Source organism: Lathyrus oleraceus, chromosome 6 (assembly GCF_024323335.1).
Source record: "Lathyrus oleraceus cultivar Zhongwan6 chromosome 6, CAAS_Psat_ZW6_1.0, whole genome shotgun sequence".
Lineage (NCBI taxonomy): Eukaryota > Viridiplantae > Streptophyta > Magnoliopsida > Fabales > Fabaceae > Lathyrus > Lathyrus oleraceus.
The window spans coordinates 368779299-368804570 of record NC_066584.1 but is presented as its reverse complement, the minus strand read 5'-3'; the positions used below and the strand labels follow the sequence as shown (position 1 = coordinate 368804570).

General features: G+C 39.8%; 1 protein-coding gene across 2 annotated transcripts; it reads left to right on the top strand.

The window, feature by feature from the left end:
- Positions 1-17704: 17704 nt before the first annotated feature.
- Positions 17705-21642, top strand: LOC127091120 (tubby-like F-box protein 3). Of its 2 annotated transcripts, none has more exons than XM_051029676.1 (6): positions 17705-18459; positions 19887-19974; positions 20160-20289; positions 20379-20558; positions 20763-21253; positions 21377-21642. In XM_051029676.1, exons 1-5 carry the CDS (start codon positions 18127-18129, stop codon positions 21235-21237), a joined length of 1206 nt encoding a protein of 401 aa, XP_050885633.1. In that variant the 5' UTR covers positions 17705-18126; the 3' UTR covers positions 21238-21253; positions 21377-21642. The 2 variants fall into 2 exon arrangements, with proteins under 2 accessions (XP_050885633.1, XP_050885632.1); XM_051029675.1 differs by having other exon boundaries at positions 17706-18459; positions 20763-21246; positions 21370-21642.
- The last annotated feature ends 3630 nt before the right edge of the window (positions 21643-25272 follow it).

The following is a 25272-nucleotide window of genomic DNA, read 5'->3' as shown; positions in this document are numbered from 1 at the left end:
CATTCCAAGCATCCACAAGCCAAGGCATCTGCATCATACATCAAGGCAAAGCTCTAGGACAACTGTTTCACTTCAATAACATCAAACAACATCAAGAACACAACTGTCCTTCAAAAATAGGTATGGATTCGACCTCCCTCTTTTGTCAAATTGGTACATGTTTTTAAAAGGTCTTTCTATGCTGAGTACCATGATGCTCTTATTTTTAAAAAATGGCTGTGTGGGCATGAAGTTATTTGGAAAACAAGTTTGGTGTTAAAATGTGTTTTTGCTCGATTCTTGACTTGTGTGTGGTTTTAATGGAAATCAATGGTGGATTCATGTTGACCTTGCCATGCTGATCATTTCCATATATTCAATTTTGATTTTTGGGCAAGTTTGTGAAATCATGATTTTTGAGAGGGATGAACAGTAAAACCCTAATCCCAATTTGCCCAGACTTTCCCCATTTTCGTGCATACATGGCTTGACTCCCTCGTCCAATCAAAACATTTCCTTTAAAGCCCAAAACGACTGTGTTTGGTTAAGTGAATCATGATATTACAACTTTGCCATTCTTGCTCCATTTATTTCATTTTAATTTCACATTTTATAACCAATCTTCCAAAAATCATAACTTGCTCATTTTTGATCCAAATTCAATGGGATTTTTTGTGTTGTATTCACCATGATCTCTACTTTTTTATCATTATTTTTCCAGAATTTTTGGATGAGTGGTTTTTAAATGGTGCTAGGGTTTGTGACATGTGACCAAATTTTGTACACTTTGCCAAATCAATTGTGAAATGATGAGAATGCATCCAGTGGCTCCCAAATTTTTTGTGCTTAAACTAGACACATTCATGGTGATTTTGGTGTAGAGTTTGTGAATTTATCATTTGTGGTTTGTGAGTTATGATTTTTTGAATTAGGGTGTGACAATTTGTGTCACACCATTGATGACCAAATTCATGATTTTCATTACCATGCTTCCTTACATCCAAATGACCCCAAATTTTGCATGAACCTACTCTTGTATGTCTAGTTGACTTGTGAATTTTCTTGGATTTAATTGAACTATTTTCCATTTGTTTGAGATTTTTCTTCCCTGCCTAGTCAAATGTTGACCTTGTGTGACACTTGTTCCCATTTCATTTGTGAAATTCTCATACTTCATTAAATGGACATGAAATTTACATGAGATAACTAGACATCCTCATCTTTACCATGGTTTTGATCCCATTCATTTATCATACACCATTCTTGACTTATGATTTTTCTAAGTTGATGCATGTTTGGTTGACTTCATTGAGCATGTTCAAATTGGCTTTGACTTTCTGATTTTCATTGACTGCCTTCCACTAGTCCAAATGGGATGAAATTTGACATGCTTACCATGCTATGTGTTAGGTTTGATCATGATTTATTTGGTGATTTTTGAAAATGTCTAAGTTTGCTTTTGATGCAAGTCTTGCTGATGACTTCTATGAGCTTCTGTTTGCCATGTTTTGACCTAAATGGTTCATGAAATGATGATAGTGATTGATATGGATGTGAACCCAGCTGGTTGTGTTTCCTAATTGTTGGAACATGATTTTGGATGCTTGCCCCTTGCTGTTTTGACTTTCTCATTCATTTTTGACCCTAGGCTTGCCCTAGTGGTCCTGTTACTCACCTTTGAGCTTGTGTTTTCAGGTTGACCATCAAATGGCCAATTGAGACCAATTCTTTTGATTGAGCTTGCCTCAAATACCATGACTAACTTGTGTTTTGTAGGTGGCTTGGCTCACATGCCCTAAGCCTTGTGCCTTGCACATCCATGTGCCTCCAATTAACTGTTGGTGTCTGTTTCTTTTTGCTTTGTTTGAAGTTGCATACTAACATCTGCTTGACTGTTTCAGGTGCTTTAGTTGCTTAGTTCCTTGTGAACTTTTTGCTTTTCTTTGCTTGTATAAGCAATTTGCATTGAGGTATGTCTCTTTGTCTTCATGTAGTCTGGAAGACCTGGCCTGTTACTTGGCCAGGCAACTGTCTGAAGTCCTCCTTAAGAGGCAATGTTTGTGGATGTTTAATTTGTCCTTGCATAGAGTCAAAGTCCTCCTAAGTGAAGAGGCAATTGGTGGAAGGTAGGGATATGCAATCTATCCCCCACTATTCAGTGTGTCATCTGCTTTGCTCACACCACTGTGTTGATGCATTGCAGATACAAGCCCAAGATCTTGTACAATTGTACAGTTGAGTCAGTATCAAATGTGTAGAAGGGTTCCCACTTTCTGAACCCACACATTCTTGTCTTGAGCTCTCCCAGGCCAGGGATAAGAGCTGTGAAGTCTTATCTTCACTCACCTTTCATCTGCTTCACCTTAGCCCCTCAATGGCAAGGTTAAGAGCACATTCACCCCGTTCCAGAGGTTTGTTTGTTGAGGTTGATATGACCCCTCGACTAAAACCTAACCCTTGTTTGAGCCACTTGTTTGTGTATAGTGTGTGCTACCTGTGCTTGTAGGATTGTTTGACTTGCTTCCTGTGCAAGTTAGGATTTTTTGACTTGCTTCCTGTGCAAGTTAGGTTTGTTTGACTTGCTTCCTGTGCAAGTTAGGATTGTTTGACTTGCTTCCTGTGCAAGTTAGGATTAGTTTAGACTTGCTTCCTGTGCAAGTTAGGTTTTGCTTGGCTTGCTTCCTGTGCAAGTTAAGTGTGTGTGGCTTGCTTCCTGTGTGAGCCATGCTTAGGATAGGTTGGCCCTTGTGCCAATTAGCTAGAAACCATAACTTAGGGTTGATTTTGCATGACAACATCTAGGCTCGAGTCGTAGTCTCCCTAGAGTTGTGTCTCCCTCTGTTATCTGGTTAGGCTAGTCCTTTATCCCTCTGTAGGGGAACTACATCGCCCTGATCTTCATACCAGATGAAGTATGTAGGCAGGAGATTGAGCTGATCTCTCCGGGCGCCCTTTTCTTTTTGTGTGAGTTGTTTGACCGTTGCTAGGCTCGAGTGCCTGACTCCTTAGCAATTTGTTGTTTGTTTGTTTGAGTGTGTGCTTGACAGTTATAGGCTCGAGTCCCCGACTCCCTATTAACTTGTTGTGTTGTTGTGTGCTTGGAAGCTGATGTAAGTCCATCGAGTGGCAGTTAGGTTCCAGTGTGCGTGTGTTTGGTTCGGATGCTGATGCAAGTCCAGTGATTGGCATTCAGGCTCCACGTTTGCCTTTGCCTGTGTTTGTTTGTGTGCGTGTCAGCCGAGCTACGAATGCTCTGATTCTTCTCTCGTCCGAGAAGATACGTATGCATAGGATGCGATATCCTAGCGAGCATGTGTCGTTTCCCCAGTCCGAACTACTTCGACTCTGATGTCTATGCTTGATAGACTAAGTAGGCCCAGGATGCGACATCCTGCCGAGTCAGTTTCAGTCAGTCTCTTGCGTTTCTTTCAGCCAGTGTGTGTGAGTATTTGAGCAGTGTTATAGCAACCAATTTTCCTTCCTTTTGTGCGTGGATCCCGTAGAGTACTACGGATGCGTAGGGGTGCTAATACCTTCCCTTCGCATAACCGACTCCCGAACCCATTCTCTTTGGTCGCGAGACCATGTTCTTTCCCAGGTTTACTCTGAGCGTTTCCTTTCCCTCTTTTGGGATAAATAACGCACGGTGGCGGCTCTGTTGTTCTTGTTTTCCCGCCGGTTTTTCGCGCGATGCGACAGCTGGCGACTCTGCTGGGGATATAGAGAAGTTGACCTATGCTGGTCCATCTTCCCTGAGCGAGTCTCTCATAGCGCTCTCTAGGTTAGGGCTTTGGTTGCTTTGCACTGCTTTATTGCATTCTTTGTATATATTTGCATTTACTGTTTGCATTTATTATTTGCATTAATGTTTGCATTCATTCATATTCGTCTGTTCATCTGGCTGTGTTTCTCTGTTTGGGGGTGGGAGTTACTCGAGGTAAAAGGCCCAATACCCAGGCTATGAGTGAAATCTAGGAAACCTAGGAATAGAGTGATTTATGGGAAGCGGGTGGTATGGCGCCACTTAGCGGAACATTGATATCACGAGCAGTTCAGACCCTGGTGGGATATTATCGGTGCATACATCGGGTGTGCACAGGATGATATTCTGCGAAAGGTTATTTATGCTGCGTTTCTCTCGACCTTACTCTGGCCTAGACTACACCTGTGAGTGGGGAAGGGTTGATCATTATTACAGGTACAGTTGGTGACTCCAGGTACAGATGGTGACTGTGAATTATGGATATTTATTTCTGGGACGCCGGAGTTCTGTCCGTGGTTTATCAGCGGGTTCCGTTTATTTCGGATCCCCGGGTTGAATTTGAGAGTACCTGTTCAGAGGAGCTGGCTGTCATCCGTTCAGTGGATGTTCCTGTGATGATAGTGATGTAATCTCCAGTTTCGTTTATTTCGGAACTCCCCAAGTCGGATTTATGGTGACTTGGTTCCTCAGATTGGTTTCAGATGCCAGTTGATCAGATTGACTTTGGGTTTCAGATGAATTGTGACTCCGAGTTCAAGCCGAAGCTTTGACCCTGTGCCTTGAGACGCACAGCTTGACCAGTCATGTTGCATCATTTGCATCATAGCATGTTTATTTTCAAAAAAAATAATAATGCATGAAAAAAAAGAAAAAAAGTTAACTCGCATACGCATATCCTTTATCAGGATCATTCATATTAAAATAGCATCCGCATCATGCATATCATGCACATATCATCCTTGCATTGCAGACATGTTTGGGAGAGACTTCTCACCCTGGTTCCTGACTGAGACAGGATTGCCGACCGTCGTCCGCACCGCTACTCAACCAGACTCAATCATCAGAAGATTATGGATCAGGTTCAGACAGAGTTGGCTGAGATGAGGGCAAACATGGCCCAGTTCATGACAAAGATGCAAGGAGTTGTTCAGGGGCAAGAGGAGTTGCGTGCCTTAGCCCAGAGACTGGAAGCCGTGATTCCACTAGTCCATCGTGCTTCACCAGTGGATGTACCCGTTCATGAGAATGCTGTTGTCACTATTCTCGTCAATGATCATGTCGTGGGTGATGAATTGAGGGGGATCAGAATCAGTGAACAGCCTCTTGCTGCAGAGACTGTTAATGTCAGAGCAACCCGTGCTCCGGTTCGCCATCCTGGCTCTTCAAGTTCTTCCGGTTCTAAGAAGACATACTCTGGGGCACCCAAAAGGGGAGAGATTGAAACAAATGTTGTGCACCGACGGAGGAGTGTGAACAGAGGACAGTATCGTCAGGCTGTTGGTGTGACTATTCCAGCAACTCAACCTCAACAACAGCAGAGAAGGTCAACTCAGCAATATCGGCATCAACAACATCGTCCTCAGCAGCAGGCTTCCCAGCCTCACAATGGTAATCAAGCCAGTACGAGTAATGAGAGGAAGAAGATCATTTTGATCCAATCCCCATGTCCTACGCCGAGCTCTGTCCCTCGTTGATAGAGCAGAACTTGATTACTCCCAGAGACCCGCCACCCATACCCGTCAACCCTCGGTGTTGGTATAGGCCTGAACGACATTGTGTGTATCATTCGGGTGCTCTTGGTCATGATGTGGATAGTTGTTTCCAGCTGAAGATGAAGGTTCAAGACCTCGTGAAGTCAGGTATTCCGAACTGTGGAGACTTGGGTCCCCGTGATAATCAAGCTTGAAGATAACAAGTCCTGGGCTGGCGCTGACTTTTTCTTCAGAAGGGTTGTTCAGAAAACAGAAGCTGCTAATGCAAAGGATACTGACAGTTGTCATCCTCGGTGGGATCTATCACAATTGGGTCACTGTGGGCTTTCCTACAGTTGTTCATTAAGTCAGAGTAACAATCACTTTGTTTAAAAACCCTTCTCCCATGCCAAAAGGAGAAGTGATGGCATTGTTGGCAACATTTTGTGCAATGATATTTTCATTCAAATAATTCATGTTAAACATTTGTTTTTCCATTTATTTTCCCTTTTTGCTTTTTGCATGAAATTGGTGATCACAAAAAACCCTAAAAACAAGAATAAAAGCAGTCTTTTCATCTGCATAACGATTGTCTTGTTTGATTTTCAAAGAGCTTTTCGTATCAAATCATTATGCAGGTTGTTTCTCAAACCCATTGAACATAGTGATCGGACGTCATCTCCCAATTTTGAATTCCCTGTATTCGAAGCAGAAGAAGATGATGTTGAAGGGATTCCTGACGAGATTTCCCGACTTCTTGAGCAAGAAAAGAAGATCACTCAGCTGCATCTCGAGAATCAGCAGAACAGCCAACTGGGGCATCAAAAAAAAAGAGAGAAAAAGAAAAAAAGAAAAAGAAAGAGGAGGGTGCAAAATCAAAAAAAAAAAAAATCAAAAGAAATCCAGATCAAAAGAAAGAAAAAGAAAGAAAGAAACAAAAAATAGCACCCTCAAAGTCCCAAGTTGGCTGATGCTGAATTCGATCGAAAAGAAGAGATCAACTGCCATGTGTCATGGTCAGTCATATCAGCAGAGAGTGAAAAAGCATTCGACAAGAAGGTCAAGCCTCGTGTGTTCCGAGAAGGTGACCTCGTGCTCAGGAAAGTCTTGTCTTTCGCACCCGATTCCAGGGGCAAGTGGACTTCACAAGCTACAAACGTCCGAACGTTGTCAAGAGAGCCTCTTCAGGCAGTGTTCTGACACTTACTACAATGGATGAAGAAGTTCACTCGTCCTGTGAATCCTGGTGCAGTCAAGAAATACTTCGCCTAAACAAAAAGAAAAAAAATCAAACAGCTCGCTAAGTTGAACACCCCAAAGGGCGACTTAGGCAAAAAGGAGCGTCTCGGTGGATTGAAAAACCCGAAAGGGCGATCCAGGCAAAAAGTTAGAGACATTGAAAAAAAAAAAGAATTTGCATCCCGCTAGATTGAACACCTCACACTGGGGCAATCTAGGCAAAAATTAGGGATTTGGCAAGTAACTGCACCTTGACAAGACTGTGCTCTATATCTGTCATCCGTCAGGAATTCTCGATTCGTCGTCGACTGAAGCTCTGAATACATCGAAAATTCAGAATGGTAGAGGAAAGGTCATTATGTTCAATGTAGCCCTCTCCAATATATATCACCGATTTCAAACTTGTACAGATCCATGGAGTCTCGCCCTTTGCAGACTACCATTCCATCACATCAATTTGAGCTTTTATCCAATTATTTGCATTCTTATTTGTTTCAACTCAACAAATGTTTTGCATGTTTTTAATTGATAAAGTATCATTGTTTTCAAAGTAAACAAATTTTTCAAAAAAAAATTGTTCTTAAACAAAGTGAACGTTCACAATGATGGAAGGATACTTAGGAGACCCACAGTGCTCTCCCGGGGGTGGTATGATTACCAACAGGTAAGACAATTGTTCGTACCTCGAGCATGACTGTATCTTTGTCCTGCAGAACCTCGTATGGTCTCTCCTCAGTGAATTTGCACGACGCAGTGTTGTTTGAAGTTGTTCATCTTCATGTTCCCGGCAGTACAGATTCTTCCTCCAACTCCCCGTTAGCACTTATTGTGGGGCATCCCCAGTAGAGTGTTGTTTGAGCCCTATCGTGGGGCATCCCCAGCAAGTTTGCTGTTTCGGACATTATTGTGGGGCAGCTCCCCTAGCAGAGTGTTTATTGAAGACTGCAACTTTCGCCTCTCCAGCAGAGTAGTCTTCCGCTCTCCCCCAACGTGGGTGTTTTTCTTTGAAGATTCAGTACCTGGTGGATCGACATCCCCGTAATCCGACATTCCCTCAGATAGATCCCCGAGTGGAGCGGGTCTCATGAAATACATCTCCAGCAGTGATTCTCCTACATATGGATTGGTTGGGTCGTCCCTAGTGGAGTAGTATTTATTTCTCCAGCAGAGTTCATCCTACCAGTGGATTGGACGGGTTTCTGTAGTAGACTGATATCTGTATCCCCAGCGGAGTTGTGACTGTTTTCCAAGTCTGAAGCTGTCTTCCCAGCAGAAGTTGTGTTGATGGTTTTTCCCCAGCAAGGTTTGTCTTTCCCCAGCAGAATGGAAGTTGACATGGTTATAGGATCCCCAACACAGTTCCTGGAGTTCCCCGGTGTTGTCTCTGAAGAAGACGTGTGTTTATGCATTCATCATTTAGATAAGCATAGCATATCGCATCATTAGTGCATAGCATTTCCATAATCATGGGGCATTGTGTAAAGCAAGAAAAAAACTCATGCATCAACATTGCAAGCATATCCATTAGCCCTAGGCCGTGGCGGCCAGCCGAGATTGGGTTGTTGGAAAGAGTTTAGCATCGCGCCATTGGATCGGCTTCAGAATTGGGTTCATCAACATGGTCGAGAGGTTGGTGTTTTCCTAACAAGTGATTCCTCAGTCGAGCGGGTATCCCCAGCAGTGTTACTCCCCAATTGTTAGCGTCTTGCCAGCTTGGGTCTTTTTCCTTAAGAAGATATGGGTGTGTCTGATCTCTCCATGTAGAGTCTACCCCTTAAGCAGAAAGTGTCAATCTTTTCCTGCCATTTCCCCACTGAGATACATCCTCGTGGATGACGGTTGCTTTCGTTCCCTCCCTAATGGGATGGGTTTTCCCTATTGAGTTCTTTCCTCATTAGGATGAGTCTTGATTCAGTCTGCCTTTTTGGATCGATCCTAAATTAGCTTCTTGTTGACTATCTCTTGTGCTGCCCTGGGGCATAAATGAATAGTCGCTCACTAACCGGCACTCATTCATTTCATCCTCAGCGGAATTTGTGGGCATCTACCTACAAGCCGGTAGTTGTAAGTCCTATCTTTGTGGTTTTCTACCCACTAGCTGGTAGTTGTAAAATCCCACATTCTCCCCTTGGTGGAGTTAACCCTTTGTGCTCATCCCGATGATGACCGGTTACTTTTCCATTGGCCTCTACCACCAAACCGGTAGCTGTAAGTCCTATCTTTGTGGTTTTCTACCCACTAGCTGGTAGTTGTAAAATCCCACTTTCCTCCCCTTGTTGGAATTAACCCTTTGTGCTCGTCCCGATGATGACTGGTTACTTTTCCGTGGTTTTCTGCCTACAAACCGATAGATGTAATCCCCTCTTTGTGGTATTAATGGTCTTGTCCCCTTTGGATACTTGCTTTGATCAAGCAGTATTGTCCCCATTGGGTCTTCACTTTCTTTTTGGATACTTGCTCCAAGTTAGCAACTTTATCCTCTTTTGATTGGTCATCTTTTGCATACCTAGTCTGGTCCCCCGATGCCTTTCTGTTCGGTCGTTTATCCATCTCACAACCTACAACCCGGTTATGGATAGTCTTCCATGCGAGCGTATTATCTACGTTTTGACGGCTATAGATAATATGTACTTATGATTTCCCGGTATTCAGACCGAAGGAGTTTCCGACGATCAGGTCGATGTACTCATGGCACAAGGCCAATTTTCCGGTATTCAGACCGAAGGAGTTTCCGACGATCAGGTCGATGTACTCATGGCACAAGGCCAATTTTCCGGTATTCAGACCGAAGGAGTTTCCGACGATCAGGTCGATGTACTCATGGCACAAGGCCAATTTTCCGGTATTCAGACCGAAGGAGTTTCCGACGATCAGGTCGATGTACTCATGGCACAAGGCCAATTTTCCGGTATTCAGACCGAAGGAGTTTCCGACGATCAGGTCGATGTACTCATGGCACAAGGCCAATTTTCCGGTATTCAGACCGAAGAAGTATTCTCCTCTCCGTTGGTGTCGATAAACGTCGAGTTTTTCCCGATCATCCGTTGATGATTTGATTGTGTCCTCCTTCCCAAGAGAAGTATTCTCCTCTCCGTTGGTGTCGATAAACGTCGAGTTTTTCCCGATCATCCATTGATGATTTGGTTGTGTCCTCCTTCCCAAGTGAAGTATTCCTCCTCTCCGTTGGTGTCGATAAACGTCGAGTTTTTCCCGATCATCCGTTGATGATTTGGTTGTGTCCTCCTTCCCAAGTGAAGTATTCTCCTCTCCGTTGGTGTCGATAAACGTCGAGTTTTTCCCGATCATCCGTTGATGATTTGGTTGTGTCCTCCTTCCCAAGTGAAGTATCCTCCTCTCCGTTGGTGTCGATAAACGTCGAGTTTTTCCCGATCATCCGTTGATGATTTGGTTGTGTCCTTCTTCCCTAGTGAAGTATTCCTCCTCTCCGTTGGTGTCGATAAACGTCGAGTTTTTCCTATTCGTCCTATGACGTCTAGTTGTACCTGTCCCCACGTGGATTTACCTCTCCGTTGGTCTTGGTAAACGTTGAGTTTTTCCCATTTCGTCCGTTGACGTATGGTTGTATCCCTTCCATTCATTCATTAATGTTTGGTTACCTCTCCGTTGGTCTTGGTAAACGTTGAGTTTTTCCCATTTCGTCCGTTGACGTATGGTTGTATCCCTTCCGGTCATTCATTAATGTCCGGTTACCTCTCCGTTGGTCTTGGTAAACGTTGAGTTTTTCCTAGTTGTCCGTTGGCATCTAGTTGTGATTTTCTTTTCCCATTCATCGTCGTTGCGATGTCTGGATGTGGCCGTACCCTTTGAAAACAAAACAAAAAAATATATACCCAGTAATAAATATCAAATCCCAGTGGACGTTTCCATTGGTGGATCCCTGTATTGTGCAAATTCTACGGTTCTTGGTATTCAATCCCTGTTTACCCTGAAAGTCTGACAGCCGTTGCTCTCATCCATTCGGGTTCCCAGCTGATTGAATAGGGGCAGCTGTAGCACCTCAAATTTGCACCTATCATTGTACATACATTTTCATATTAGGTCATAGCATATCATGGTCCATTGCATAGCATTGCATTGCCTCTTTTGCCTCAAGTGCAAGCCAATCAAGGAATTAGGTCAAACTGATCAGGAGATCAGTCAACCAAGCAAGCAAGTGCATTTCCCAAGGAGCCAAGGCCCTAGGGTTTGTCCAACAAGTTCACATGACTTGGAGGTCCATTTGAAGTGTTCAAGTCAAGGGTTGAAGGCTCAGAGGTCATCAGTTCATACACAGACAGTCAAAAGTCAAAGAAAGTCAACAGTCAGTCAAAGCAGTGGATGGTGGCCATTCTTGTGGAATTTGGGCACCATGCTCATTAATCAAGAGTTCATATGTCTTGGGACATCATTTGAAGTCAAGGTCTCAAGGAATTAGGGTTTGGAAGTCATCAGTCAGTGCACAATCAGTCAGAAACCCTAAAAGTCAACTGTTGGTCAACTGTCCATTTAATCAGTGATTTGATGATTGGAATTGGTTTGTGAGAGCTCATTCATGGTCAAATAGTCATCATATATCATGCCAAACACCATCATGGAGGAATTTGAAGCCAGATCAAAAATTTCCAAAAATGGAAACTGGGCCTGTAACTGAAACTTACCAAAAATGGAAAGTCTTGATCCTCAAACTTACATCATGATACAAGCCTCAAATGAATTTTTGCCCAACATGAAAGTTGAAGATCTTGTTCTCCCATTTCCAAAAAGTCCTAGAACTCTCAATTCCCATGTGTGGTTGGCAAGTTATGATCGAATCGATTTCAGAAATTCTTGAACTTCAAAGGGCCATATCTCTCAAACCATTTGGCCAATTTTGGTGGGGTTTTTTCCTACAAGTCACATTTGATCCCCTCTTTCCAAAAATATAAATTTCATGAGCCAAAACTTCACCAATCAAAATGGCATATTTTGACTTTTCTCATTTAAATGCAAGTTTGACCAAGAGTTGACTTTTTGATATAAACACTTTTCTAACATTTGGCCAATTGGAACAGCTCAGAAATATCATTTTAAATGTGTTTGCAAGCTCATTTTATGCAGTACATGAGGCCATGGCTTGATTGCTTGAATTGTAAGAAAAGTACAATTTCACCATACTTGTCCATACCATCCACCATGCCTTGCCTTGTACTTTTAAAAACAGAAATCTAAACCATCATTTTCTGTCATTTTGAAGCCTGATTAGCAGCCTAACCAACAAAAAAGAGGCCATGCCCTAGTGGCTTGAAATGAGGAAATGCAAGTACAATTTTCACCAATTACATCCACATTTTCTTGGCTTTGATTCAGCACCACAAGACAGCAGGGTAAAGGCATCATTTTCTGTCATGAGCAGTCACTACTTACAGCCATCACACAAACCAAATTCACTCATGCTCAAAAAACCACTTTGGCCATTGCAAACAATACAAAGAAACAGTAGATGATATAATCATTTTTCTGTCATGAAAAAGCTGCTAGCAACAGACCAACCAATTTCAACTGATGCAGAAGACTGATTTGCTTGGCATTTTGTCAAGATTGCAAGTGCTGTACAAAAGCCACCAGCACCACAAAACAGCAGGGTTTTGGATCATTTTTTTTCTGTCTGTCTGTCATGTTAAAAACCAATAGCAACAACTAACCACCTCCAACTGCAGCAAAAAGACCAACCAACTTCCCATTCTCTCAAACACTTCATTCTTGGCCAAGATCATCTTCTGTCAAGAACTTCCAAAGTTACCAAGCCTGGCCTTGCAACAGCAGATGTCATGATGAGAAACCAGTAGCAGTTGCTAATTGCAGCCACAAGACAGCAGAAGAAGCATTGGTTCCCTCACTCTCTAAAAATCCCTCTCACTTGCATTTGTTCTAAACAGTCCAAACACAAAAGACTGAACCTTGCATTGCTATTTTCACTATGATACTCAAAATGGCCTTGGCTTTGGCTTCATCCACTCATCAAAATGAATAAGCAGCAGCCACAAAACACACAACAAGAAACCTTTGCTTTTCATTCTCTCAAAAGACCACTTTTGGCCATTTCTAAAACCCTGTCCAAAATACCAAAAGAACCTAGCCTTGCATTTTGACCATTCATTCATCATTGCCAAATCCTGCTAACAGCCACATAACAAAAAAGCCTTGGTGCCCTCTCTCTCAAAAAACACATTTTTGCCTTTTTCACCAAAACAGTCAAGACACTTCCAAAGAACAAACTTTGCCTGGCCTAAAACAATGTCCAAGCAACCTTGTGAGCTTGATTTCATCACATTTTCCCACCTGTAAACTCCCTTCCTAACACTGGTTTCAAAGAAGCATTAGCCATGGCAGAGTTCATTTGAAGTCATTCCAAGCATCCACAAGCCAAGGCATCTGCATCATACATCAAGGCAAAGCTCTAGGACAACTGTTTCACTTCAATAACATCAAACAACATCAAGAACACAACTGTCCTTCAAAAATAGGTATGGATTCGACCTCCCTCTTTTGTCAAATTGGTACATGTTTTTAAAAGGTCTTTCTATGCTGAGTACCATGATGCTCTTATTTTTAAAAATGGCTGTGTGGGCATGAAGTTATTTGGAAAACAAGTTTGGTGTTAAAATGTTTTTTGCTCGATTCTTGACTTGTGTGTGGTTTTAATGGAAATCAATGGTGGATTCATGTTGACCTTGCCATGCTGATCATTTCCATATATTCAATTTTGATTTTTGGGCAAGTTTGTGAAATCATGATTTTTGAGAGGGATGAACAGTAAAACCCTAATCCCAATTTGCCCAGACTTTCCCCATTTTCGTGCATACATGGCTTGACTCCCTCGTCCAATCAAAACATTTCCTTTAAAGCCCAAAACGACTGTGTTTGGTTAAGTGAATCATGATATTACAACTTTGCCATTCTTGCTCCATTTATTTCATTTTAATTTCACATTTTATAACCAATCTTCCAAAAATCATAACTTGCTCATTTTTGATCCAAATTCAATGGGATTTTTGTGTTGTATTCACCATGATCTCTACTTTTTTATCATTATTTTTCCAGAATTTTTGGATGAGTGGTTTTTAAATGGTGCTAGGGTTTGTGACATGTGACCAAATTTTGTACACTTTGCCAAATCAATTGTGAAATGATGAGAATGCATCCAGTGGCTCCCAAATTTTTTGTGCTTAAACTAGACACATTCATGGTGATTTTGGTGTAGAGTTTGTGAATTTATCATTTGTGGTTTGTGAGTTATGATTTTTTGAATTAGGGTGTGACAATTTGTGTCACACCATTGATGACCAAATTCATGATTTTCATTACCATGCTTCCTTACATCCAAATGACCCCAAATTTTGCATGAACCTACTCTTGTATGTCTAGTTGACTTGTGAATTTTCTTGGATTTAATTGAACTATTTTCCATTTGTTTGAGATTTTTCTTCCCTGCCTAGTCAAATGTTGACCTTGTGTGACACTTGTTCCCATTTCATTTGTGAAATTCTCATACTTCATTAAATGGACATGAAATTTTACATGAGATAACTAGACATCCTCATCTTTACCATGGTTTTGATCCCATTCATTTATCATACACCATTCTTGACTTATGATTTTTCTAAGTTGATGCATGTTTGGTTGACTTCATTGAGCATGTTCAAATTGGCTTTGACTTTCTGATTTTCATTGACTGCCTTCCACTAGTCCAAATGGGATGAAATTTGACATGCTTACCATGCTATGTGTTAGGTTTGATCATGATTTATTTGGTGATTTTTGAAAATGTCTAAGTTTGCTTTTGATGCAAGTCTTGCTGATGACTTCTATGAGCTTCTGTTTGCCATGTTTTGACCTAAATGGTTCATGAAATGATGATAGTGATTGATATGGATGTGAACCCAGCTGGTTGTGTTTCCTAATTGTTGGAACATGATTTTGGATGCTTGCCCCTTGCTGTTTTGACTTTCTCATTCATTTTTGACCCTAGGCTTGCCCTAGTGGTCCTGTTACTCACCTTTGAGCTTGTGTTTTCAGGTTGACCATCAAATGGCCAATTGAGACCAATTCTTTTGATTGAGCTTGCCTCAAATACCATGACTAACTTGTGTTTTGTAGGTGGCTTGGCTCACATGCCCTAAGCCTTGTGCCTTGCACATCCATGTGCCTCCAATTAACTGTTGGTGTCTGTTTCTTTTTGCTTTGTTTGAAGTTGCATACTAACATCTGCTTGACTGTTTCAGGTGCTTTAGTTGCTTAGTTCCTTGTGAACTTTTTGCTTTTCTTTGCTTGTATAAGCAATTTGCATTGAGGTATGTCTCTTTGTCTTCATGTAGTCTGGAAGACCTGGCCTGTTACTTGGCCAGGCAACTGTCTGAAGTCCTCCTTAAGAGGCAATGTTTGTGGATGTTTAATTTTGTCCTTGCATAGAGTCAAAGTCCTCCTAAGTGAAGAGGCAATTGGTGGAAGGTAGGGATATGCAATCTATCCCCCACTATTCAGTGTGTCATCTGCTTTGCTCACACCACTGTGTTGATGCATTGCAGATACAAGCCCAAGATCTTGTACAATTGTACAGTTGAGTCAGTATCAAATGTGTAGAAGGGTTCCCACTTTCTGAACCCACACATTCTTGTCTTGAGCTCTCCCAGGCCAGGGATAAGAGCTGTGAAGTCTTATCTTCACTCACCTTTCATCTGCTTCACCTTAGCCCCTCAATGGCAAGGTTAAGAGCACATTCACCCCGTTCCAGAGGTTTGTTTGTTGAGGTTGATATGACCCCTAGACTAAAACCTAACCCTTGTTTGAGCCACTTGTTTGTGTATAGTGTGTGCTACCTGTGCTTGTAGGATTGTTTGACTTGCTTCCTGTGCAAGTTAGGATTTTTTGACTTGCTTCCTGTGCAAGTTAGGTTTGTTTGACTTGCTTCCTGTGCAAGTTAGGATTGTTTGACTTGCTTCCTGTGCAAGTTAGGATTAGTTTAGACTTGCTTCCTGTGCAAGTTAGGTTTTGCTTGGCTTGCTTCCTGTGCAAGTTAAGTGTGTGTGGCTTGCTTCCTGTGTGAGCCATGCTTAGGATAGGTTGGCCCTTGTGCCAATTAGCTAGAAACCATAACTTAGGGTTGATTTTGCATGACAACATCTAGGCTCGAGTCGTAGTCTCCCTAGAGTTGTGTCTCCCTCTGTTATCTGGTTAGGCTAGTCCTTTATCCCTCTGTAGGGGAACTACATCGCCCTGATCTTCATACCAGATGAAGTATGTAGGCAGGAGATTGAGCTGATCTCTCCGGGCGCCCTTTTTCTTTTTGTGTGAGTTGTTTGACCGTTGCTAGGCTCGAGTGCCTGACTCCTTAGCAATTTGTTGTTTGTTTGTTTGAGTGTGTGCTTGACAGTTATAGGCTCGAGTCCCCGACTCCCTATTAACTTGTTGTGTTGTTGTGTGCTTGGAAGCTGATGTAAGTCCATCGAGTGGCAGTTAGGTTCCAGTGTGCGTGTGTTTGGTTCGGATGCTGATGCAAGTCCAGTGATTGGCATTCAGGCTCCACGTTTGCCTTTGCCTGTGTTTGTTTGTGTGCGTGTCAGCCGAGCTACGAATGCTCTGATTCTTCTCTCGTCCGAGAAGATACGTATGCATAGGATGCGATATCCTAGCGAGCATGTGTCGTTTCCCCAGTCCGAACTACTTCGACTCTGATGTCTATGCTTGATAGACTAAGTAGGCCCAGGATGCGACATCCTGCCGAGTCAGTTTCAGTCAGTCTCTTGCGTTTCTTTCAGCCAGTGTGTGTGAGTATTTGAGCAGTGTTATAGCAACCAATTTTCCTTCCTTTTGTGCGTGGATCCCGTAGAGTACTACGGATGCGTAGGGGTGCTAATACCTTCCCTTCGCATAACCGACTCCCGAACCCATTCTCTTTGGTCGCGAGACCATGTTCTTTCCCAGGTTTACTCTGAGCGTTTCCTTTCCCTCTTTTGGGATAAATAACGCACGGTGGCGGCTCTGTTGTTCTTGTTTTCCCGCCGGTTTTTCGCGCGATGCGACAAACCTAAAACTTAGATGAACTTCCAACTTAGACGAACTTTATTTTCTACTTTCATACCCCAATTTTGCCTGTCATTCAATAAATCAATGCATCCATAATGACTTATGCATCATTTACATAGTATAACATGCATTTTATCTTACATAATACCTAAAATGTCAACCCGAATAATTTTTTGGATCTACAAACAGACCGGTCAAACTGATTTTTAGTGTATGTAAAATTAGCATGCAAATAAAATCTAAAGATCGACTTTGTAAACGTTAGTTTTATTAATCTACGGTTCACGTAGTTTATGATGACGTACTCGTTTTATTTTTAGCTCATTTTTTGTCACATTTTAATCAACTTGAGCCTTTTAACCGATCATTTTTTTATTTCAAAATTTGATCAAAAGCTGTATGTTTTTGAGAAGTTTATTTTGCGCTGATCATTTTGGTGCATTCTATTTAATTTTTCGAGTACTTTTGCACTATATTTTTATTCAATTTTGAGTCTTTTATTATTGTTTTTTCGTTAGAATGTTTGAATTAATTAAATAGGATTAGTTGTAATCTCATTTTGATTTTATTCTAATTATTTTAAATTGTGTGAATTTTATTAGTTGTAATTAGTTTTATGTCATTTCTCACTAAAAATATCTACAAATGATATTATTGGTATGTGTAAAAATTATTTTAAAAAAACCCTAGTATTACTCATCAAGTGTTTAATAGTGATGAAAGTTAAAAGGAGGGATGCCAGCAAATAGTAAAGGACACGCGTGGCCAACTGTTGTAGGTTTTTTTTTACTTTTCTTTTTGTCTCATAATGAATAAAAGAGGGGTATCTCTCTGAAGGAAAAAAGAAAAGGGAATTGATTAATCTATTAAGAGAGAAATTTTTCCAATACTTTATTAAAAAAAATGAGAGATATTTTAGATATTAGGAAAATTTGGACATTGTTCCGCATAACTAAGGGGTGACACATAAAATTCTCTAGAGATTTGATTGGCACCAAACCAAACCCATTGGATAAGTTTCGACCCAACAAGCCCACACACCTTCATTTCCCTCGTCACATACTCACTTTACTTTGCCATCTCTCTGCTTCAACTCCCAAATCAATTCTTCATCTACACATCACTCTCATGGAAGAAGCCAAACAAATCCATTCGTTTTTCTTCCAATTCCTCGGTTTGATTACTTGATTTTTTATTTATATTGCTTACTTTTAATTTGCTAAATTCTCACTGATGTAACTTATATTTTCAACATGCAATTCTGGTTACTCCTAGTTCTCGGACAAAAGGAGAATTTTCTGCTGAAAAATTAATCTTTAGGTATCAGATCATGGTTTAGATGAATTGGGTAATTTAGTAGAGTTTATAATTTGGGTTGGGTTGAGGTTAACGATGTCGTTTAGGAGTATGATTATGGATAGGAAGGGATTTGAGATGAAATTTGGGTATAGTATGAGATCAAAGTCACAGTCACACTGTGATGTTAATGTTACCGATAGTTCTTTGGTGGTTGATGGATTGAAGCAGAGTTGTTGGGCTAATATGCCTCCTGAGCTTTTGAGGGATGTGCTAATGAGAATCGAAACCTCGGATGATGCTTGGCCTGCCCGGAAAAATGTTGTTGCATGCGCCGGTGTTTGTCGGAGTTGGAGAGAACTCATGAGGGAAATTGTTAAACCTCCTCAAGCATCCAGCAAGTTGACATTCCCTATATCCTTGAAGCAGGTAGCATTTGTTATCATCTCGATGTGTCTTTTTTATTTTCAGCTGCAAACTTGCTATTGTTCTTTTGTTGGGATTTATTGTCTCTTGAATTAAGCTCAGAGTGCTTTGTGATTGACTAGACAATAGACATCCTTTTGAGCTGAAGTGGTTTTGTTTTCTTGACAGAAGTATCATTATATTCTTCAATGGTATGCGTGATTTTGATGACTATACTTTACCTGAGAAAGGTTGATTAGTTTTGATGTTTTACAAATGTTGTTAGTTTACTGTATGATGCTGCTCTTACATTGATGAAATTACAACCCATAAAACCCATATTTGTTGATCCGGTATATGGTTGAGAGATGGGTTGTTTACTATGGGTTGTGTATGTCTGGTGGTGGGTGGGGAGTGGATACCCCTTACTCGAAGACACTGAGTTTGTGAGAGAACGAGAATGATTGTTGGCTTTGGAGTACTTTTGTAAATGAAATTGTTCAATATTAAAGTTATAAATTTATGAAAAATGGAAGCTGCTTTCTTCAATTTTCTTCCTTGTGATTAGTGGCATTGGTAGTATCTACACCGTCGCTGTGTTGCTTGTTTAATGACTCTTCATGTTATCTTCTAAGTGAGATATGTCAACAATACTGAATGTGATGTTGGTGATAAAGTAACATGCAAAAGTGGCATGCAAATAACATTGCTCATGTGTGAACATGGTCTAGTATGTTCATGGTGACTATAAATAAACTTTTGACATCAGTGTTGTCAAAGTCTGGCTCTATTGGTGCTATAGCGTAGCAGGATTTGAACAAACCGTTTGTTCTGCGATACACTATTTAGGACAATGTGTTGTCAAATAGTAGCCATAGCAGTGTAGCTTAAGAGAATTTGAACAAATTGGTATTTTTCTCAAGCCGCAATTGAAACCATGTTTAGTACTAAACAAGATGACATGTATAGCTTGTAACTTAAAGTAAGCGTTGAATTTCGATAGAATTTTTTCTACCAAGATGCAATTATTTATCTAATGTGTGTAGTGCTGTCTATACTTGTATTTCATCTTTATCAACTTTTGTTGAACTGGGGAAACATTCTCCAATATAACTTTTGAGTTTAAGCATGCAACTAATTTTAGTTTCTTTCTTATCACACAAAGGAAACACAATTGTATCTACATCAAATCGTCAAACTTTATAAGGATTGGCTATATTCTGTAATATTAGTAGAACAACTTTGTACAACATACCACTGTAGTTGTTGAAGGTGTGGAAGTTGCTTTGCTTGTACTTGACTAAAACTATTCTTCTCATCCACTATTTCTGAATTTTTTTATCGGTGTGTGATGCTACAAAGTTCTTAATTTATTGCTATGGCCATTAATTGTATTAACTGTCCTCTTTTCATTCCCAAGCCATAATTGACTTATTATTGTCATCATGCAGCCTGGTCCAAGGGACTCTCTCATTCAGTGCTATATCAAACGAAATCGTAACTGTCAAACATATTATCTTTTTCTCTGTTTAAACCAAGGTGAGTGCTACCAGAGATTCAAATTTAATATGCTTGATATAATGCTTTCTAAACTTTGTGACACATGGGTTGGACTAGAAGTCATATATTTTAGCTTTCAGCTTAGTACAATATTAAGAAAATATTCCCAATCTCTTTTTCTATGCGGTCTTTCATGCATTTGTAATGTTGATTTCATTTTGCAGCCTCAACTGATGACGGCAAGTTCCTTCTTGCTGCACGCAAGTGTCGGCGTGCAACCCACACTGATTATATCATTTCTCTAAACCTCGATGATGTATCAAGAGGGAGTAGCACCTATGTTGGGAAATTGAGGTATTTTAGTTGACATTATAACATGACTTGTTAATTGTGAATTTATCATCTTCTAGGTCTAAAATATTTTTTTTGTTAAATGGTAACAGATCAAACTTTCTGGGCACCAAATTTACTGTGTATGATGCACACCCTCCAATTTATGGAGCCAAAGTTGCGAAGTCTCGTTCCACCAAGCTAGTTAGTCTCAAACAAGTGTCTCCAAGAGTTCCTGCAGGCAACTATCCCATCGTGCATGTCTCATATGATCTGAATGTTTTGGGCTCTAGGTAATATTTTTACTATCATGTCTCTCTCTTTAGGTAAAGAGTATACCGTGCTTACAAAATCATCAGATAAAAATTGTTGTTGGCTTTTTCTATGTTATCGATTGTTTCCCAGTTTGCTTTCAAGAGTTGGCCCTATTTTTCTGTTACTATCACTTATGATATTTTTGTAGAATAACTACAAGTTAGTTAAAAAAATGTTAACAGGGGACCTAGGATAATGCAATGTGTTATGGATGCCATCCCTGCCGCCGCTGTTGAACCTGGAGGCGAGGCCCCGACACAGACTCGATTTCTTCACAGCAGAAATGATACTTCTCCATCGATTCCATTCTTCCGATCAAAATCAACCCGCGCAGAGAATCTCCAATCCATTGTACCTTTGACTAGTCAAGATGAGGGAATGCTGGTGTTAAGAAACAAGGCTCCTAGGTGGCATGAACAACTCCAATGCTGGTGTTTGAACTTCAACGGACGTGTGACAGTTGCTTCAGTTAAAAATTTCCAGTTGGTTGCTTCTCCTAAAAACGGAGTTTCTGAGCAGGCCCAAGAAAATGTTATTCTACAGTTTGGAAAAGTTGGAAAGGATGTATTTACCATGGATTACCAGTATCCAATCTCTGCATTTGAAGCATTTGCAATATGCCTTAGCAGCTTCGACACCAAGATTGCTTGCGAATGATTGCTGCAACTAACAGGCACATATTCTTACTGCTGATAGAATAATATCACTTAGCATCTGAATAAATATTATTTTTTTAAAGAAAGTTCAATAACATTGGTTATCGAAGGCTTACGAAGTTGCTGATTTTACTTGGCAGGTGTTAGCTGGTTGGAATTGGCTACACAATATTGCAGGTCTGATATAAGCAATATATTCTCTTCTCTGCTATAAAGTCTCTCTCCCCCTTCTCTCTTGTATTGTATATATGGTTGTTTGTTGTTGTGACTTGTATGCGTTGTATTTAACAAACATGTAATTTATGTTGTATTTTTTGTGTTAGTTTGTAAACTGACTTATCTTTTTTGGCCATGAGTTTGTAGACGAGGATCTTTTAGACGCAACTATCGAGTTGTTTCTGTTTGATGGCTTTGGTTTTGAGAATGTACTTACCTGCCTGCTTTTGTTGCTACATAGTTTTCAGAGAAGTCTCATAATCCTGTCCTTTCTCATTTACAACAAAATCCAAAACAATTTCAATGTTTGGATTTTCTTTTCTGAGATCAAAGTAACAACTTCACGGACACGGCAACAACACTGCCTGTCGTGTACAACATGGTGGACATAAAATGTTGTCCCCTCTCATGACAATAATACTGTCATCATCACCAAATGCTATTCAATTCTATCATCAATTTTAAAAGTTAAAATACTAACAAGGGTCCTTAAGTCATTCTATAAGGAATCAAAAGAGGTATAGTATTTTCTTACTACTGGATAGCTTAATCATATGATTTGAATTCGAAGTACAGAATGAAGGAAACTCCTTACTAGAGCTGTCAACTAGACCCAAAATTTATAGCCTTATTTACTATTCCTTTTAATTATGGGTTAGAGACCCTCCGAAATGTCAATATTGCTCTTTTCTTGAATGAAGAAGGAACCCCTTACTGAGATGTTTTTTTTCTCTCGGAATAATCCTTTCGAACGGCTTGATATTAATTTTAGATTTTACTGCAATTTATTTATAATCATCTATGCCATTTTCGTAGTTTTAGGTTCATTGTCATGGATTTATGTCAATTGGAGTGATTTCTGAAGGGTCATCTTGAAATATATTTTCATTACCATTGTAATGATGCTTTTGGATCCATGATCAAGGCTCTCCATTAGGATCATTCCAGAATGACATTACACAATTTAGCTATGTTTTAAATGTGTTTAGGAAAACTTTCGTCTATTTATGGTTTCTCATTTTTCATTCAAAATTACTTAAAAATGGGAAATGGGGGATAGGTAATAACTTCTATGACACGTAGGATAACTCGTATGCTTTTGGTTTCTCATTTTTCATTCAAAATTACTTAAAAATGGGGGATAGTTAATAATTTCTATGACATGTAGGATAACTCGTTTGTTTGGGGTTTCTCATTTTTCATTCAAAATTACTTAAAAATGGGGGATAGGTAATAACTTCTATGACATATAGGATAACTCGTCTGCTTGGGGTTTCTCATTTTTCATTCAAAATTACTTAAAAATTGGGGTTTCTCATTTTTCATTCAAAATTACTTAAAAATGGGGGATAGGTAATAACTTCTATGACATGTAGGATAACTCGTCTGCTTGGGGTTTCTCATTTTTCATTCAAAATTACTTAAAAATGGGGGATAGGTAATAACTTCTATGACACGTAGGATAACTCGTATGCTTTTGGTTTCTCATTTTTCATTCAAAATTACTTAAAAATGGGGGATAGGTTATAATTTCTATGACATGTAGGATAACTCGTATTTTTTTGGTTTCTCATTTTTCATTCAAAATTATTTTAAAATGGGGGATAGGTAATAACTTCTATGACATGTAGGATAACTCACCATACCAATATTTGTAGAGAGAAGTCACATGTATCTTAGATTGACCCAAACTATTCGTCTTAGTCTCAGGGTTCTTAATATGACTCGGGGCAATTGTCTCATACTCATGTAGATATGTTGCCTTTTCCATTACAAACTCAGATCAATCTCAATCGCATGCATAATTCTTAGTTTTAGGGTAGATCCGTTTTTGGTTTTAACCTTAAATTGAACCTCATGTACTGACTCCCATAATATTTAATTTAAAATTTTATGTATCAATTATATGATTATAAATAACATTTGATTTGATTATTATGTAACTTCTTCTTTGCAGTTCCATGACACACTATAGTGTGATAAATATGACCGAAAGATATCTGCATTGATGCAACTTGATGAGGCATGAATTTAGGATACACAAGCATGATTGGTCGGAAACATGTTTCCTATGTTGCCATTATATATACTTATATAGACCACATATTGTTGTCATCGTTTGTCGAGGGATCTCACTCCGAGACATCGTCATTTCATTTCATCTACTTACTGGTGAGATAACCCTCACCTTGACGACATGTCATGTCCATTCCATTTTCTTAGTAGACGGTGACTATTGGACTATACTCTGATCCATAGGTTTGAGGTAGTATACTTGTTAGTTGATGAGTTGGGAGTTGACCCCAAGGAGGTTGGGAAAAAATTCATCAAACATGAGGATGTCATGAAATGTTTAAATGGCAGAAGGAATTGTACACCCCGTAATTTAACATTCTCTATTTTTTATCACGACGATATTAAGCGCAAAGAATATCATCGAATTTGTGCCATCAAGACTTTTTTCATATACTTCGTTGACAATTATTATTGTTGATAAGAGTGTCACAATTGTACTTGATGTCTGTGCCAGAGGGATAACCCTAAAGGCCAACTCATCAGGAGGTGCTTGATGAGGCATAAATTGAGGCAGACCGTGTAGTTGATGTGTTACATAAATGCGTGCATATCATTCCCATACTTAAGGGTGTCATTGCCGAATGAGAGGTACTGGAAGATACCCTTATGTAGGACTCCATGTACCAGTTTCCTGGAACCTTAGTCTCTCTCAGATGAGATATGGGACACTACAGTATTAGAGAACTTAAAGACGCCATCGTTGGTGAAGTTTGATGAGAAGAGCGACCCTTAAGAACACACCGCTGTCATCAACACTCAAATGAAGATCATTGGCGCATTCAAATCTTTAAAGTGTAAGTTCATGTCCAACACTTTCAAGAAGGCGACCATGAGGTGGTTCATGAACCTCTTCCACCTCTTAGTGAGTAATTACTAGGATCTCTCAAGAAAACTGATCCACTAATTCTCAGCAAGCAAACATTGGAAGGTGTCCACCACTAACACGTTCAATGTCCACCAGGGCATTCAGAGTCATTGAGGGAGAATACCTAGTATGTTTTAATGAGGCGACCATCAAGGTAATTCAACAAAACAAGGACATGTTTGTGGGAGCATTCAAGAACAATTTGAGAAAGGGGCATTTCAACGAATCACTTGCCCAATAGCTCGCTTCCTTCATGAACGAAATCATGGCACATGTTGAATGTTACATCAAAGGCGAGTAGGGCTGAAAATGAGTCGAGTCGAGTCGAACCCGCCTCAGCTCGGTTTGACTCGTTAAGAATTGGTTCAACTCAAATCTCGGTTCGAGTTCGACATGAGCTTTATTTTAAGCTTAAACTTGACTCGTTATAAGTTTGCGAATATTTTGGTTCAACTCGTTAGGTTCAACTTACTTGCTTCACGGACTTAAAAGTCATTTTCTAAGTCTATTTTTTTTTATATATTTGACATTTTAATTTAATATTTGTTTAAAAAAATACTGAAATAAAATAAAATTTATTATATTGAAATTTTTTTTTTTTCAAAAATCGACTAATTTAAAAATTACACAACTTTTAAGAAATATATTTGAAAGTCTAATTCAAAAACTACTCAATTGGAGTCTAAATTAGTCTAAAAAATCCACAACTTCATCTAAATACTTATGAACCTTACAAATTTAATGAAATAATAGACATAAAATTACTAGAAATTGACACATTTCCATCACATAATGATTACACCATTTATAACATTCATTACACATGTTATTTTAGCAAATGCTATAATACCTCTAACAAGGATGACTATAAATGTAATT